General features: G+C 38.0%; 1 protein-coding gene and 1 long non-coding RNA gene across 2 annotated transcripts in view; one reads left to right on the plus strand and one right to left on the minus strand.

Annotated features, from left to right (window-relative positions):
- LOC112858712 (transmembrane protease serine 11A-like) overlaps positions 1-1481 on the plus strand; it is a 56164-nt gene extending 54683 nt beyond the window's left edge. The window contains 1 exon segment of the mRNA XM_086702838.1: positions 1069-1481. Coding sequence (XP_086558964.1) covers positions 1069-1230 — 162 coding nt within the window. The 3' untranslated portion in view covers positions 1231-1481.
- Positions 1-19801, minus strand: part of LOC147581957 (uncharacterized) — a 286206-nt gene that overhangs the window by 182248 nt on the left and 84157 nt on the right. Inside the window, exon 2 of the long non-coding RNA XR_015250427.1 lies at positions 5876-5996. This is a non-coding gene — a long non-coding RNA (uncharacterized LOC147581957). The remainder of the gene's footprint in view (positions 1-5875; positions 5997-19801) is intronic.

A 19801-nucleotide genomic window follows, 5' to 3' on the forward strand; every position in this document is an offset into this window, starting at 1 on the left:
ACTTGCTTTATAACATGAGATTCTTGAAAACTTCAAGGAGATGATTGTACATGATGAAATAATGGAAGTTGTTTTGATGTCAGGTGGCAGAAAGCTCTAACCTGAGTCCCATAAATTACACATGTAAACCTCTGTCAGAAAAGGAACAGGGAGTTTTGTAGCATATAGGCTGGGCAAGAGCGGAATCGGGTACATATCCAGCCTCAGTTGCTGAGAAAGAGGAGAGAGGCAGCTAGAATTCAGAGAATGCACAGAGAGGTCCAAGCCATGATGGAGAAGGGGAAGGTGGTGACAGGAGTCCAGGAGCAGACAGGATATGAGAATCTAGGCAAGTGGTGAGATTCGTGATATGCCTCAGGAAGGAGGTGGTCATAAGGAGAATTCACTAGATTGGGAAGCAGAGGTAAAATTCCTGCTCCATGACTGAGCACGTGAGTAGTAAAACAAAGCTCTAGACACAGAAAAACTGGGAAAGTTATTGAGAAAAGACTCAAGGACAGGGTCCAAGACATGAATACAGCAATTATAACTGAGGTACATGATGAGGGGGTTCGTCTGTCTGATAAAACAGAGATCCAAGAACCCTGCTTCGAGCCAGGAGAAAACCAACACCAACTAGACTTTCTGTGTTGTATATTTGAAATTTGCCCATAGACCTTAGGCATTCTACACACACACACACACACACACACACACACACACACACACAGTAACTATGTGAAATGATAGATGTGTTAATAAAACTGATTGTGGTAATCATTTCACAAATTATATATATATATATATATATATATATATATATATATATATATGTATGTTAAATATCACATTGTACATTTTAACTATATACAGTTATATTTGTCAATTATATGTCTATAAATCTGAGAAAATTAAAATGTGGAAACTGAACTTTAAAGCTTTTATAACTTTTGAAATCCATGTTTCAATTAATTGTTCTGTAATTGGTAATCAATAAATATGCTGTCTATAATAAAATATGTGCTTCATCAGAATATTTTAAGTAATAAGTTCTATATTGAGGTAATTTTATTTCTCTTTTATTTTCAGGGTGATTCTGGGGGACCCTTAGTTATAAAGGATTTTAAAGACACCTGGTATCTCATTGGAATTGTGAGCTGGGGAGATAACTGTGGTCAAAAGAACAAACCTGGAGTCTACACAGAAGTGGCTTATTACCGAAACTGGATCACTTCAAAAACAGGCCTCTAATTCTCTATAAAAGTTAAATATTGACAGCTTTAAGCAAGCTATACATGTATGAGAATTTAAATGTTTAGTGAATACAGTACAATGAAGTGAAATTAAATGACGTGATTTATTTTAAAATCACTTTAATCAACCCATAGTCAATTTATAAGGGATTTAAATTCTTATAAATTTGTAAAGTAGTGGGTCAATTTATCCTGGTTGGAAGAATACAGCAGAGATACTCAACTCTTTACATCATGCAAATTGGAATATAAAAGAGGTGTAATGCAATGTTATATAATTATATAATTATATAATGTTATAAATGTTATATAATTTCTAATCATTTCTCCTGAGCTCACAAATACTTTTTTCTGTTTCTTTATTATTCCAAGTTTTCCAAAGAGATTTTTTATTTAATACATTTTCTACTTATAAACCCTTTAGAAGGATCCTCAAAAAAAAGTTATATCTAGGAAACAAAATATGGTGATAAATCAGGCCAGAGATCTTCTAACCATTTTTACTATGAAACCTCCCTATTTTTGGTGATTTTTTTAACACACACCCACCCACACCCCCCCCCACACACACACACAGAAAAAAAGAGAACTATCCCCACCCTTAGATATATCCAAAGAAAGCCTGCTTAATAAATGAGTGCACATAATAATTAGCTAGTCACAAACGTATCTTTGTTACAAAACCTGGGGGAAAGGTGATGGTAACTTCATGAGTCATTCCAAAACAATGGCACAAAAATTTGACGTTTCATAGATGCATTTACATGTTTGAACCTCCAGGAGGTAGTTCTTTACATTATTGTAAGGTTAAATGCCTAGAAAAACGAGAATTCCCTAATATGTTGAAGAATCAATGAGTTTGTCTTTCTACATAGAAAGAAACATTTATATCTTTGAATTGATGCAGACAATTATCTCCTAGGGCTTGTGGCGGTAGCCTAACTATTGCAACCATGAAACACTAGTTAAAAAAAAAAAAAAAATGAAATGTAAATTTCAAGGACCTACTGCACAGAACACATAAACAAAGTAATCTGAAAAAAGCCCCTTAGTGTCTCATGAAGACATTAGGAGAGTCAGGCTTGGGTATTCCATGGTACAATTAAATGAAGGCTTTGTGGAAACTGACTCCCTGACAAGGTCAGCGGAATATCAGGTTTGTGGGCAGAGACTGTCATTTTTTCATATAAATATAATTTATATTCTATAACTATAAGTCAAATATAAGTCCAAATATAAGCCAAACCATGGAAAAATTGAGTTACTTTATAATAATGTCTCCCCATGGGCTATTGATAAGGCATGAAACTAATCCTACAATAATCTAAAAGAGACTAACAATTTATTCACACACACACACACACACACACACACACACACAAATCCATAAACTAGACTCACAGAATTTTAAAGGTTGAAGAAGACTGTGAGTCATTCAGGCCAACAAACCTATGGTTCAGATAACTGAAGACAGGAAATGTAAATGATGTGGTAAACCTGTAGGTAGTTTGTACGCCCAGTGGGCCTAGAACTGAGGTACCAATTTCACATGCCCTTTTCCTTACAAAGTCTCTTTATGATCACATATATTTATTGGAATAATCAGATATATAAGAATTTCAGTGACTTCTATTGAATCTATTTTAAATTAGAACTCTTATTTTTCACTTAATGTTACGCATTTATGTTCCTATGTGTCTTTCTGTGGCTTGATAGCTCATTATTGCTGAATGATATACCATTGTATGGATGTACCACACAATTTGTTTATCCATTCACCTATCGAAGGACATCTCTGTTGCTTTCAAGTTTTGGCAATTATGACTAAGCTGCTATAAACATTGTGTGCAGGTTTTTGGTAAAAGAATAGATAAATCAATTAAACAGAATAGAGAGCCCAGAAGTAGAGTCATATATATATATAACACCAATTGATCTTCGACAAAAGAGCAAAGGCAGTTCAGTGGAGAAAGAATAGTCTTTTCAACAAATGGTACTGGAACAACAAGACATCCACAAACCAAAAATGAATCTTGATGCAGACCTTACACCTTTCACAAAATTAACTCAAGATGGGTCATAGACCTAAATGTAAAAGTTTTAAATGATATGATTCACTTGGGCAGCTGACTGCCAATTCTCTGAACTCACTTCAAGATAAAGGTGCTTCTTCATATGTAAAAACATACATAGGCTTATACATTAGTCAATATTATGGTAGTAGTATATAATTCTGACTTTCGATGTTAAGATTCAAGAAACGATATTAGAGTTACAAACTTTGTATTGCTAAACTGTTTTGGGCAGCATATCATTCTGGCTTACAAATAAGCAAATGTTGTTATATCATTTTAAATTTAATAATAAATAATGGTCAGAGCATTCTACAAATAATATCACTGAATCTGTGTTAGGCCAAATCTTAGCATGAATCTTTCAACTGCTCTTACAAATTGCATTTCTTTTAAATAACTAGTTTGAGTGATTCTGAAGCAGAATTTCTCAACCTTGGCACTTTTGATGTTTTGGCCCAGTTCATTCTTTACTGTGAGGGGCTGTCCTGTGCACGGAATATTTAGCAGCTCCCCTGGCCTCTGTTAACTAGATGCCTACAACACACTCCTTCCTCCGAAATTGTGATAACCAAAAATGTCTCCACATGTTGACAAATGTCCCCAAAGGAGCAAAGTGTTCCCTGTTGAGAACTGCTGTTCTGAAGGCATTTGGTCACGTTAGAAACTAAGAGATACCTCAAAATTATGACATTGAGTATTCAAAAGTTATGGTCTCCTGATCAAACTGAACATTCACTATCATGTTTCTAAAAGAAATAGCAGAATATGTCAGTGGCTATTTCAAATACAGACTGAGCTCCCTATATACAATGTGCTTGAAGGATTTCTCTCATACCCCTGCCTAGACTATATTTGTGGAGCCCCATTAACCATTACCATAAAGACAGACTTTTATAAATACAGCCTCTTGTATAGTCTCTCTATCTTGACCACAATCCACAGTAGAAAATATATTTCACATCACAGCTCCATAAATACATAAATAAATACATATATATTAAAAATTGACACAGAAGTTTCATAAAATAGTAGTTGCCTTAGTGCAATAAAATCCAATATTTTCTATTCTATTTCAATTTTTTAAAGGGTATGAACACTTAACATTTATTTTATTTTTTAAAATATTTGTTTATTTTTGAGAGAGCTCAAGTGGGGAAGGGGCGGAGAGAGGGGGACAGAGGATCTGAAGCAGGCTCTACCCTGACAGGCTGACAGCAGCAAGCCCCATATGGGGTTCAAATTCACAAACTGTGAGATCATGACCTGAGCCAAAGTCGGATGCTCAACCAACTGAGCCACCCAAGTGCCCAACATTTTATTTTACTTTAGTTTAAAGTTTATTTATTTTGAGAGAGACAGAGACAGCACAAATGGGGGAGGGGTAGAGAGAGAGGAGACAGAGAATCCCAAGCAGTCTCCACACTGCCAGTGCAGAGCCCAGCGTGGGGCTTGAAGTCATGAAACCATGAGATCATGACCTGAACCAAAATCAAGAGTCGGACTTGCCTGACTGAGCAACCCAGGTGCCCCTCTATTTCAAATTTTTTAACATTTACCCCACAAAGTAAGTTAATTTTAAAACCTAGCAGGCCATGACCTGCAGGGCCTATAGCACTTTCTAGAATAATAATCCACAATTATTAACATCATATTATTATTATCCCACCTACCCCCACTGCTCTTCCCACCTTCAGTTTCTCCCTACTCTGTCCATTTAGCAAATTGCAGCTCAGTTATGATGCTATTCAATAACATTATTCCCACTCACTCAAATCATCACTGATTTTCTCTTTCCCTGACAGAGTCTAAATCCATATCACCATGGATTTAGATACCTTTTACAATCTGCTAACAACCAACAGACTTTTTGTTTTGCTTGTGTTCAGTGTCCATAACTCTGAATGTTACACTTTATATCCTGAATACATTCTCCTCTCTGGTCATGCAATGTTCTCTTCGCTCTAGAAGGTCTAACCCAAATATCACCTCTACCAAGAATACTTTTATTATTACAGATAAAATTACTCTCCATTCAAAAGCTTTTGGAGTTTTTTGTTCCCCCTCTAAAGCATTTCTCATACTTTACTCTGCATTGCACTTTTAATATACATGTATTATCGCTAAAGTATAGTGCTAGTAGTTCCGTAAGACTAAAGACTGATCATTCATTTTTGTATCACTCACAGTATTTAGGCATTATTCAGTATATATTGTGTTCAGCGAAAGAATAAATTAACAGAGGCAAATTATGATTTCTATGAAGGTAAGAGACCTCAATTCTCAGTTGTTAACTGCTTCCCCCATGTCACTTTCCTGTACACGGCCTTCCAACCTGCGCTGGTCCTGCTTTTATATTCCTGAATGTTCCTAAAGGCTCCCCCCTCCCTGCCTACACCAGAAGTAATCAAAATACAATAAAGCATGCATAATTGTGGCCTTTCAGGAAGCCCTCTAAATGAAAACCTGTTCTCTATATTCCCTTAAATGAGTACATCCCAAACCCATAGGAATATTTGGAAATGAGGCTAAAAATCTCCCATTCTCTTTCATCATTTTTATTTTACCTACCAGGGACTGTCCTTTCTTCCTCTTTCTGCCATGGGCCTCACAAATCTGGGTACTTCCCATGGCCCTGTTAGATATCCATGATTATACTCTTCTGATTGAGGTCCTTCTCTGTTGAATCTGCCTAAAAGGAAAGAACAGAGATAAAACTAAAACATACATACTATATACTTTTTTAAAGTTCACAGAAATAAAGGAATTTGAATTTTAAAAAATGATATTTGGTTTATTGATTTTAATTATCCATATAAGATTGCCCTTTTCATGTCCATTAGCAATCAAGATTTAATTGATTAATTTTTTTAAAACTGTTTTTGTTGTTACACTAAAAATGAAGCAACAGAAAGACAAATAAAGAAACTGATCCCATTCACAATTGCACCAAGAAGCATAAAATACCTAGGAATAAATCTAACCAAAGATGTAAAGGATCTGTATGCTGAAAACTATAGGAAGCTTATGAAGGTAATTGAAGAAGATTTAAAGAAATGGAAAGACATTCCCTGCTCATGGATTGGAAGAATAAATATTGTCAAAATGTCAATACTACCCAAAGCTATCTACACATTCAATGCAATCCCAATCAAAATTGCACCAGCATTCTTCTCGAAACTAGAACAAGCAATCCTAAAATTCATATGGAACCACAAAAGGCCCCGAATAGCCAAAGGAATTTTGAAGAAGAAGACCAAAGCAGGAGGCATCACCATCCCAGACTTTAGCCTCTACTACAAAGCTGTCATCATCAAGACAGCATGGTATTGGCACAAAAACAGATACATAGACCAATGGAATAGAATAGAAACCCCAGAACTAGACCCACAAACGTATGGCCAACTCATCTTTGACAAAGCAGGAAAGAACATCCAATGGAAAAAAGACAGTCTCTTTAACAAATGGTGCTGGGAGAACTGGACAGCAACATGCAGAAGGTTGAAACTAGACCACTTTCTCACACCATTCACAAAAATAAACTCAAAATGGATAAAGGACCTGAATGTGAGACAGGAAACCATCAAAACCTTAGAGGAGAAAGCAGGAAAAGACCTCTCTGACCTCAGCCGTAGCAATCTCTTCCTCGACACATCCCCAAAGGCAAGGGAATTAAAAGCAAAAGTGAATTCCTGGGACCTTATGAAGATAAAAAGCTTCTGCACAGCAAAGGAAACAACCAACAAAACTAAAAGGCAACCAACGGAATGGGAAAAGATATTTGCAAATGACATATCGGACAAAGGGCTAGTATCCAAAATCTATAAAGAGCTCACCAAACTCCACACCCGAAAAGCAAATAACCCAGTGAAGAAATGGGCAGAAAACATGAATAGACACTTCTCTAAAGAAGACATCCAGATGGCCAACAGGCACATGAAAAGATGTTCAGCGTCGCTCCTTATCAGGGAAATACAAATCAAAACCACACTCAGGTATCACCTCACGCCAGTCAGAGTGGCCAAAATGAACAAATCAGGAGACTATAGATGCTGGAGAGGATGTGGAGAAACGGGAACCCTCTTGCACTGTTGGTGGGAATGCAAATTGGTGCAGCCGCTCTGGAAAGCAGTGTGGAGGTTCCTCAGAAAATTAAAAATAGACCTACCCTATGACCCAGCAATAGCATTGCTAGGAATTTACCCAAGGGATACAGGAGTACTGATGCATAGGAGCACTTGTACCCCAATGTTCATAGCAGCACTCTCAACAATAGCCAAATTATGGAAAGAGCCTAAATGTCCATCAACTGATGAATGGATAAAGAAATTGTGGTTTATATACACAATGGAATACTACGTGGCAATGAGAAAAAATGAAATATGGCCTTTTGTAGCAACGTGGATGGAACTGGAGAGTGTGATGCTAAGTGAAATAAGCCATACAGAGAAAGACAGATACCATATGGTTTCACTCTTATGTGGATCCTGAGAAACTTAACAGGAACCCATGGGGGAAGGGAAGGAAAAAAAAAAAAAAAAGAGGTTAGAGTGGGAGAGAGCCAAAGCATAAGAGACTGTTGAGAACTGAGAGCAAACTGAGAGTTGATGGGGGGTGGGAGGGAGGAGAGGGTGGGTGATGGGTATTGAGGAGGGCACCTTTTGGGATGAGCACTGGGTGTTGTATGGAAACCAATTTGACAATAAATTTCATATATAAATAAAAATAAATAAATAAATAAAGAAATAAAGAAATAAGGGAAAAAAGTTAATAAAAAAGTTAATAAAAGTTCACAGTAAAAATTACCCTGAAGGAAAAAAAAAAAAACAAAACTGTTTTTGTTGTTTTCCAAGTTCAGAAGACTCCTCCACACCAGTAGTCACTAAATTAAATACAGGAAGGAAAACCCAAAATGCAACACTGAAATCCAAAAATATGCTTAATGGAAATGATTCTGGGGCTCATACGTTAATGAAGGACTGAGAAACTCAGCGCAGCGAGAGTGTTAAGACCTTTGCTATATAAGTATATGCCAGGAATATCCAAGCTGGAAGAAAAATACCACATTTTAGACTCAGTAACTGAAAAATCACTTGTCTGTAACTGTGGTATTCTGAGCTAAAGTCAGAATTGCTGAGGTACAACTTTAGAGAGAAAGCTGTGTCAAAACCATCTTACAAGATGTTTAACCTGATGATTAAAGCCAGTGGAGAGGGCAATCTAGATACAAAGTCACTTAAATGGAAACAAGAAAAGTCTGAAAGAGTAAGTTCAAAGGAAAGTTTGAAAATTCAGAACCTAATTCTTAGAAGAACTAAAGGCAAAATGAGGCAGATTTTAATAGAGTAACAGTATTGTTATTTGTAAAACTAATGGTAGAGGAGTTAAAGGTATCATTTCAATTTTACTCATTGAAAGACCCAAATTGCTTGCTACATTTCTAAGGTGGGAGGTGGGTTACTACAGTAGCATCTTCAGCCTATACACTTCTCAGTAGACAAAAATAGGAGTTAGCTGGCAACCTCTTCATATACTTAGGTTTTCTGCTTCAGGTTAATATAATTGGGATATGTAGATATAAGTTAGAATGGGGTCTTAATTAATTGGCATAGGGGAGAGCTGAGGAAGAAGGGAGTGATGGGGATGAATGGGAAAATTAAAGCTGAAAGTTAGGAGATTAATATTAATAGTTACTATCACCTCAAAAGGGCCCATCAAACCTCTAGACCCTGGCACTGGCCAGTAACAACAGTCAAGAGAGTATATTCTACATAGTAGTCTTCCATATGGTTGGAAATTCAGCATTCTTTTTTTTTTTTTTTTTTAATTTTTTTTTTCAACGTTTATTTATTTTCGGGACAGAGAGAGACAGAGCATGAACGGGGGAGGGGCAGAGAGAGAGGGAGACACAGTATCGGAAGCAGGCTCCAGGCTCTGAGCCATCAGCTCAGAGCCTGACACGGGGCTCGAACTCACGGACCGCGAGATCGTGACCTGGCTGAAGTCGGACGCTTAACCGACTGCGCCACCCAGGCGCCCCGGAAATTCAGCATTCTTAACGATGTCACACAGTTGACATACTGTTGGCACCTGATCTTGATACCCCAGAGACAATACTGGTGCTACTTTTGTATGTACATTTCCCAAGTGCTAAAAAACTGCCAGAGGAATGCAGAATGGTACAACCACTTTGGAAGAAAGTTTGGCAGTTTTCCACAAAACTAAACACATTTTTATCACATGATCTAGTAATGGTGCTCCTTGGTATTTTTACACAAGCAAATTGAAAACTTATGTCAATGCAAAAACATGCACGTGGATGTTTATGGCAACTTTATTCATAATCGCCAAAATTTGTAAGCAATCAAGGCATCCTTCAGTAGGTGAATGGGTAAATAACTGTGGTACATCCAGATCATGGAATATTACTCAATGATATAAAGAAATGAGCTATCAAGCCATGTAAAGACATGGAGGAAACTTCAATGCATATTACTAAGTGAAAGGAGACAATCTGAGAAGGCTGACTACCATATATTTCCAAGTATATGACATTCTGAAATGGTAAAACTATGGAAACAGTAAAAATACCAGCAGTTTCCAGGGATTAAAGGGAGGGATGGATGAACAGGTAGAGTATAGAGGATTTTTAGGGTAGTAAAACTATTCTGTATGATACTATAATGTTTGTCAAAACCCTCAGCATGTCAATGTTGAGAGTGAATCCAAATGTAAACTCTGGGCTTTGAGTGATAATGATGTTTTATAGTTGGCCCGCTGGTTGTAACAAATGTACTACTCTGGTTGATAAGAGTGGGGGTGGCTCTGCGTGTCAGGGGCAATGGATGTATGGGAATTCTGTATTTTCTGCTCAATTTATCTGTAAACCTAAAATTTCTCTACATGTAAAATCAATTTTTTAAAAAAGCCATTGGAGCCTCAGAGGCCCTTGAGATGTGGTTGAATAGTATAGAGGCATACGGAGTTTTAACTCGCAACGTAGTTAGTATAAGGGAATTCTTCTTCTGGAGGCAAATTGTGTTGTTGGCAGAAAATATAAAACATATTCTTCTAACGATCAAGCTTAAACTCTTTTTGTCAGTAGAATTAAGCAGAGAACAAAAACTAAAAGTATTTTTCTTCAATGAATAACTGAATATCATGTAGTCTAAAATTCCACAGAAACTGATGGTAACAGTGTGGAGTGAGGCCCCGCACAGGGACCGACAACCTCATGAGGGTACTGGAGACCTCCAGGGCAGTGTTACTACTGTTGGCTGGGAAAATCAAAGATAAAATGCAGGTTTCAGGAACGAGACAAAGAAACAAACAACCATTCCTCAGATCACCCTAATCTGTCCTCAGTCTTAAAATAGGTGTTACAGGTTTAGACATACTAGATGATGTTATGTGGTATGCAGTGTCACTGAAAATCCCTGCATAACCTGTTGAATATTTTGCATGGGCTATAATCATCAACTAGGGTAATATCGTGGTACAGAAAAGGCACTAGGTTGAGCACCTCCCTGACCGAGTTATGCAGCCCTCATAAAGTGGACTACATCTGCACTCTGGGCCTCCCAGGGCCATCTCAGAAGGCTCTGGCATTCAGTTACACTCTTATCCACAGGAATCCTACTGCTTTCCTTTGAGAGATCATCTGCTTTAGCTGGAAACTGACAGCTAGAGGACTTCAAAATTCTCAAAATCCTCTGTTTACTTCAGCGAACGTAGCACATTCAAAGAAAACGGAGGCAGTAACTATGATAGTACAAGACGTGGAAGTCCAGGCACATGGCTCCATGACACTGGTTCCCATCAAAGGAATATTTATAAATCTTAAAACCATGCTTAATGTTGAGGAAACAATATTTCTTCAAGGTATTTGATTTGGGGGAATGTTTCCCTGGAGAATTGGATATGAATGGAGATCCCTGAGAAAAGACAGTTTCAGTTTCAGTGATTAAAGGTAGGGTTAGTGTATAAGAGATTGGAGGAATTTCTGTCATTATCTATATGACTATCTATAAACTACACAGCTACCCTGGGGTTCCAAATTAACCTCCTCCAACATGAAGATTCGTTTTACTTTGTTTAAGTAACTAAGACATTAAAGTATGAAATGAATCACTGGGGAAACTTACATGTTTGTTACTAACCTAAACGATTCTCACATACAAAACTGTTGTGTCATTTATCTTGCTGGGATTATGTCTAGATGAAGAGATCATTTGCAGTTCCTCTCAGTGCTCTTCTTGAAACTATACTAAAAGTGGTAACAGTCTGGCTTTATCACATATGCATGATGGTGGTCCAGCACAAGCCTCTGGCTGAGCCTCCAACTCTCAAAGCCCCTCATGCTTTCCCAGGAGTCTAGACAGGCATTGAGGAGCCCCTTCTAGGATAGGAGTCATGCCCACAGCCTAGAACAGCTCTGTCTCCTTTCTCCCACTGTGTCTGATGCAATGAATATTGCCTTTGGTGCAAAAGCACAAACATTACTCCTGGCTTTTCATGAAAACCATTCTAGACACAGTCTTTCCCTCATACTGCCTTTCACTGGGCCATTTTTAAAAAGAACTTAACAACATACTCTAATTATGCCATCTCCTATTTAATCCAAAATCCTTTTTAGATATCTCTAAAAAGATCAGATCAACAGATTAGACATAGGACAAAAAATACACAGACACAAAAATACAGACTAGATTCCAAAGTGAGCTGGATAGCTTCTCCCTGTTCCATAACTATAGACTATTCCTAATCCTAGACAACTATCATAGTATTAAAAGTATTAATCATGGTATTAAATGGCTAAAAGCCTTGGAAAACAAATAAGGATGAATCAGTGGAATTGCATCAGTATCACTGAAAACAAAAACAAAAAAGAAGAACTTGAGTACATCTTCTTCTGACAGTAATTGAGAATTGTTATCTTTGTGTCAGAAGGGTGTTATATTGCACTTTCATGGTTACAAATGACCTCAAGCTCTGTTTAAGTACCTCTCTACAGTCATATATTTCATAGTTTGGTGAAAGAGTGAAACACCAATACAAAACCTGCCCATTGGTGCTCATTCGAATCAACTGGACTATTGAATAGAGGTTCAAATACTCTTAAAACAGTTGTAGGGGCATCTGGGTGGCTCAGTTGGTTAAGCCTCGGACTTCAGCTCCGGTCATAATCTCACAGTTCGTGCATCAGGCTCTGCACTGACAGTGTAAAGCCTGTTTGGATACTCTGTGTCCCTCTCTCTCTGCTGCTCCCCCCTCCTCTGCTCATGTGCTCGTGTGTTCTCTGTCTCTCAAAAATAAATAAATAAACATTTAAAATATTTGTAAAAGATTACATCACCAAATCACACATTTGCTGAATCGTGGATAGTATAACACAGAGGTAAACAATATGAAGTTCAATGGAATGTATTTGAATCCCAGCTCCACAACCCTCCAGCAGGGTGACAATGGGTCTATTATTTGAACTTCATGATGGTTACTTTTATGTGTCATCTTGACTGGGCCACAGTTCCCACATATGTGGTCAAACATTATTTTGGATGTTTCTGAGAAGTTGTTTTAGATGATGTTAATATTTTTTTCCAAGTTTAAGATATAACTGACGAATGAAGTTGTATATATTTAAAGTATAGAACATGATGACTTGATAATACACATACATTGTGATATTATTAGCACATTAAGTTAACACATCCATAGGGCACCCGCATCAATTGAGTGTCTGACTTCAGCTCCGGTCACAATCTGATTCGTGATTCATGAGTTCAAGCTCCGCATCAGGCTCTCTGCTGTCAGCACAGATATTTCAAGTATACAATATATTTCAAGTATACAATACAGTATTATTAACTGTAGTCACTACTGTGTACGTCAGGTTGTCAGGGGCTTAATGGCAAGATGGTGGTTAAAGAGTACAAACTTTCAGTTAGACGATGAATAAGTTCCAGGATCTAAAGTGCAGCATGGTAACAATACTTAATAATACTGGATTATACTGGGGCGCCTGGGTGGCGCAGTCGGTTAAGCGCCCGACTTCAGCCAGATCACGATCTTGCGGTCCGGGAGTTCAAGCCCCGCATCAGGCTCTGGGCTGATGGCTCAGAGCCTGGAGCCTGTTTCCGATTCTGTGTCTCCCTCTCTCTCTGCCCCTCCCCCGTTCATGCTCTGTCTCTCTCTGTCCCAAAAATAAATAAACGTTGAAAAAAAAATAATACTGGATTATATACTTCAAAGTTTCTATGAAAGTAGAGCTTTAATGTTCTCATAACAACAACAACAAAACGGTAATTGACATGAAGGACAACATTTCTCAATATCACATTATACACATTAAACTTTCATAATATTATGTGTCAATTATATCTCAATTAACCTAGAGGAAAAATCAGTACATTACCTTGAATTTAGCACTAAACATCTAGAAAAAGAAATGGGAGCTGGAGGAGTGAAGATGGCAGAGAAATAAGGGGACCCTGGGCTTTCCTTGTCCCTCAAACACAGCTGTACTGAAGTCAGATCACTTGGAACACCCAGGAAATTGATCTGTGGAGTGGCGGAAGGATCTCCACAGCTGGAGGGAGAGAGCATGGCAGATGCAAAGTGAGAAGTGAATTAGGGGAGGAAAAAATGGCAGTGCCATGGAGGGGAAGGAACACTTTCCATGGAGAGATGAAAGGGAGAGAAAGAGAGGGGTTGAGAAAGTGCAGCATTAAATTTGCAGGAGAGGAAAACCTCTCTGGACCACGGACTGGGGAGCAAGAAGTACTTGCAACCTGAATGTCGCAGTTTTTTGTTTTTTGTTTCTTGGGTATCACTGATGTTTTTGTTTTTTGTTTTGTTTTTGTTTTGTTTTTGTTTTTTGTTTGTTTGTTTTTGGCAAATAGCATTTGGAGCTCAAACTCTGAGGTTTTGGAAGTGTGCACCTTTCTCCAGAGTGGAGCTGTGGCACCTGCTCCTGAGCAGAAGGGAGCTGGCCCCATAGTGCATAGGGTGGTGTAGGAATCTCCAGGGCATATAGGGAAAGAACATTCCCCTTCCTGGAGTACTTTTGGAGTATATTGCCTCCCCAAGTACAGCAGACCCTGTAGGTGGTCTTTCATCAGCAGGGGACAGAGGTGCTCCCAGAGGGAATACAACCTTTGCTGCTTTTAGCAGTGCTACATCATAGATTCCACACACTGCATGCCTGAGGCTTTTTTTCAGGAACGAAGAATTTCAGACATAGCATGGAGAGGCTCTATTCTGGAGGAGAGGGGTAGGATCTGTGTGGTACCCGGTCCTTTAAGACTTGAGCTCTGAATCCCAGCCACAGGCCAAAGAATAAACACAGGAAAGTTGTGGCCCAGGGCAAGCTGACTGACTGAGCTATTCTGTGAGGGCCGCCTAAACAGTGTGAAGTGTGAGATCCCCAGTCCGGGGGTTGAGAAATTGGGGTGGTGCCATTTCCCCCCAACACCAACACAGTGTGACTTCAGAGAGCAGTACAGTGGCCCCCAGTAGAAGCGGGACCTGCTTATACCAAACCCTAACCCCTGTGCCTGGCAAATGGTTAATTATTGGGAGGAGACTGACCCTGAGCCAATGCAGCAGGCCCTCTTCCAGGAGAGCAGCACCGCCAGCACCCCACATGGACCAAGTATACTGAAAATCAAGTGCTTCAAAGTGTTACTTACAGTTCTGATGGAAATAGATTCAGACTTACTTTTTTTTTTTTTTTTTTTTTTTTTTTACTTTTTTCTTTATTTTCTTTTTCTTTTGGAATCAGGCTCATAGTTTCTTGTTTGTTTTGTTTTTTATTTCCCTTTCTCTTTTTGGATCAGGATTTTTTTATTATTATTATTTTCTTCTACTTCCTTTTTCTTTTTCTTCTTCATTTTTTCTTTGGAATCAACATTACAGTTTTTTGATTCTCTGGGGTTTTTTTGTTCCCTTTCCGTTTCTCTTTTCTTGGAATCAGGCTCCCCTCTGCCCTTTTTTCCAGGAATTATTTCAACAAACCAAAGTACACCTAAAGATCCAAACAGTCCCCACTGCAAGCAAGGAGGAGCTCTGCACAGGACTGACCAGTGTCAAGGAGCACCCAGAATGCAACATCAGAGTGCATACAGTACGTACCAGAAACACTTCCTGAAGTGCCAGACCCTGGACAGTGTATGACCTTTTTTTAATATAGCAGTACTCTCAGGTGCAGGAAACATAACGAGCTTTAAAAAAATGCAAAAGACAGAAACTTAGTCAAAATGACAAGATGTAGGAATACTCCCCAGAATAAAATATCCATATTGTAGGAGTTCCAGAAGAAGAGTGGGAAAAAATGGCAGATGGTTTATTTGAGCAAATTATAGCTGAGAACTTCCCTAATCTGGGGAAGGAAACAGGCATTCAAGTCCAAGAGGCACAGAGAACTTCCCTCAATATCCAAAAAAAAAAAAAAAAGTCAACACTACAACACATCATAGTGAAACTTACAAAGACAAAGATAAAGAGATTTCTGAAAGCAGCTAGGGACAAAAGGTCCTTAACCTACAAGGGTAGACATATAAGGTTAGCACCAGACCTGTCAACTGAAATTTGCTGGCCATAGGAAATGGCAGAAAATATTCAATGAGCTGAATGGGAAAAATATGCAACCAAAAATTCTTTATCCAGCAAGGCTGTCATTCCGAATAGAAAGAGAGATAAAGAGTTTCCCAAACAAACAAAAACTAAAGGAGTTCATGACCACAAAACCACCCTACAAGAAAATTGAAGGGGTACTCTGAGTGGAGGGGAAAAAAAAGACCAAAGCAACAAAGATTACAAAGGACCAGAGAACATCACCAGAACACCAACTCTACAGATAAAACAATGGCACTAAATTTGTATCTTTCAATAATCACTCCTAATATAAATGGACTACTTGCTCCAATCAAAAGACATAGGGTATCAGAATGGATAAAAACCAAGATCCATCTATATCCCGCTTACAAGAGATTCATTTTAGACATAAAGTTATGTGCAGATTGAAGGGAATGAGATGGAGAAACATCTATCATGCTAATGGGCATCAAAAGAAAACTAGAAGTGCCTGGGTGGCTCAGTCAGTTAAGCTTCTATGTTGGCTCACGCCATGATCTCCTGGTTTGGGAGTCTGAACCCCACATGAGGCTCTGTGCTGACAGTTTAGAGGCTGGAGTCTGCTTCAGATTCTGTGTCTCCCTCTCTCTCTCTGCTCCCGCCCCTGCCACTCACGCTCGCTTGCTCTCTCTCTCTCTCTCTCTCAAAAAAAAAAATAACTACACATTAAAAAAAAATTTAAGGGGCGCCTGGGTGGCGCAGTCGGTTAAGCGTCCGACTTCAGCCAGGTCACGATCTCGCGGTCCAGGAGTTCGAGCCCCGCGTCAGGCTCTGGGCTGGTGGCTCAGAGCCTGGAGCCTGTTTCCGATTCTGTGTCTCCCTCTCTCTCTGACCCTCCTCCGTTCATGCTCTGTCTCTCTCTGTCCCCCAAAAAATAAATAAACGTTGAAAAAAAATTTAAAAAAAAAAAAAATTAAAAAAAGAAAGCTGGAGTATACATACTTATATCAGACAAACTAGATTTTAAAACAAAAACTGTAATAACAGATTAAGAAGGGCATTGTTATCATATTAAGGGGTCTATCCACCAAGAAGATCTAACAATTATAAATATTTATGCCCCTAACTTGAAGAACCTAAATATATAAATCAACTGATCACAAACATAAAGAACCTCATTGAGAATAATACCATAAAGTAGGGGACTTTAATACCTCACTTACAGCAATGGACAGATCATCTAAGCAGAAAATCAACATGAAAAAATGGCTTTGAATGGACTTAACAGATATATTCATAATATTTCATACTAAAGCAACAGAATACACATTCTTCTCAAGTGCACAAGGAACATTCTCCAGAATAGATTACAAACTCAGTGGGTCACAAAGAAGCCCTCAAAAGATAGAAAAAGATTGAGATCATAACATGCATATTTTCAGATCACAATGCTATGAAACTTGAAATCAACCACAAGACAAAATTTGAAAACCCTCAAATACATGGAGGTTAGAGAATATCCTACTAAAGAATGAATATGTTAATCAGGAAATTAAAGCAGAAATAAAAAAAATACATGGTGTAAATGAAAATGAAAACACAAGAGTACAAAACCTTTGGAATGCAGCAAAGGCAGTCCTCCGAGGAAAGTACATTGCAATTCACGCCTATTTCAAGAAGCAAGAAAGGTCCCAAATACACAACCTAACTTTACACCTAAAGGAACTAGAGAAGGAGCAGCAAATAAACCCTAGTCAGCAGAAAAAAGGGAAATAATAACGATTACAGGGGAAATAAATGATATAGAAAAAAAAACAGAACAGCTCAATGAAACTAAATGCTGGTTCTTTAAAAGAATTAACAAAATTGATAAATCCCTAGCCAGACTTGTCACAGAGAAAAAGGTAGACAAAATCATGAATGAAAGAGGAGAGACCACAAACAAAACCAGAGATACAAATAATTATAAAAGAATACTATGAAAATTTATATGCCAACAAACTGGGCAACCTAGAAGAAACAGACAAATTACCAGAGACTCATGAACTATCAAAACTGAAACAGGAAGAAAGAAATAGAAAATCTGAACAGACTCATAACCAGCAAGGAAATTGAATCTGTTATCAAAAATCCCCCAACAAACAAGAGTTCCGGGCCAGATGGCTTCCCAGGGGAATTCTACCAGACATTTAAAGAATTACTTTCTATATGGCACCAATGTACCTTGATCACAAACTCCACTTGCCCCCCACCCCAGACCCTTTGCTTACGCATACAAGTTAATGATTACTATCTAATTGTTTTCTTCACACTCACCACATGTGCAAGATCTTGTTTTCTTCTCATTCACCATATGGGTAATATCTTGTGAGCTCAATAAATATGAAGACAAAACCCCTGTTCAAGGCTCTTCTCTCCCCCTAGACATTAGCCCCTCTCATATTCAATTCTATGTTCACTCTCTTGCTGGACAAGAAAGAACTCTAGACTCATAGTCTGCAACAGTTCGAAACCAGAAAAGACCCTGAATAGCCAAAGTAATGTTGAAAAAGAAAACCAAAGCTGGAGGCATCACAATCCCGGACTTCAAGCTGTATTACAAAGCTGTAGTCATTAAAACAAATGGTACTGGTACAAAAACAAACACATAGATCAATGAAACAAAAAGGATAACCCAGAAACAGACCCACAAATGTATGGCCAACTAATCTTCAACAAAGCAGGAAAGAATATCCAAGAGAAAACAAGCAGTCTCTTCAGCAAATGGTGCTGGGAGAACTGGACAGCAACATGCAGAAAAATGAACAAGGACCATTTTCTTACACCATATACAAAAATATATTCAAAGTGGATGAAAGACCTAAATGTGAGACAGGAAATCATCAAAATCCTATCGGAGAAAACAGGCAACAACCTCTTTGACCTCAGCTGCAGCAACTTCTTACTAGACACATCTCCAGAGGCAAGGGAAACAAAAACAAAAATGAACTATTGGGACCTCATCAAGATGAAATTTTTTTGCATAGCAAAGGAAACAATCAACAAAACTAAAAGGCAACCAATGGAATGGGAAACAATATTTGAAAATGTCATATCAGATAAAGGGTTGGTATCCAAAATCTATAAAGAACTTGTCAAACTTAACACCCAAAAAACAAATAGAAGACATGAATATACACTGTTTGAAAGAAGCCATCCAGGTGGCTAACAGACACATGAAAAGATGCTCAACATCACTTATCATCAGCGAAATACAAAATAAAACCAAATTGCATATATATATATATATATATGTATATATATATATACATATATATATATACACGTCTATATGTTTATATGTATATGTATACATACATACACATACACAATGGAATATTACTCAGTGATCAAAAAGAATGAAGTCTTGCCATTTCCAACAATGTAGATTGGGCTATAGTGTATTATGCTCAGCGAAATAAGTCAGTCAGAAAATGACAAATACCATATGATTTCACTCATATGTGGAATTTAAGAAACAAAGCAGATGAACATAGGGGAAGAGAAGGAAAAATAAGATAAAAACAGACAGGGAGACAAACCATAAGAGACTCTTAACTATAGAGAACAAACTGAGAGTTGCTGGAGGGGAGGTGGAAGGGGGGATGGGCTAAAATGGGTGATGGGCATTAAGGAGGGCACTTGTCAGGATAAGAACTGGGTGTTATATGTAAGTGGTGAATCACTGGGTTCTACTCCTGAAACCAGTACTATACTGCATATTAACTAACTTGAATTTAAATACATAAATTTTCTTAAAAGAGAGGGAAAAAAAGAAATGGGAAAACTATTCAAAATAACAACAACAAATCCAATTTTAAAAAAAATCAAGAAATTTAATTGACAATCCCCAGGGCCAAGGCAGAAAGAAATTCAAGTTCAGTA

This window comes from Puma concolor, chromosome B1, assembly GCF_028749965.1.
Source record: "Puma concolor isolate L17-30 chromosome B1, mPumCon1.1.hap2, whole genome shotgun sequence".
In the NCBI taxonomy this organism is placed as follows: Eukaryota; Metazoa; Chordata; class Mammalia; order Carnivora; family Felidae; genus Puma; species Puma concolor.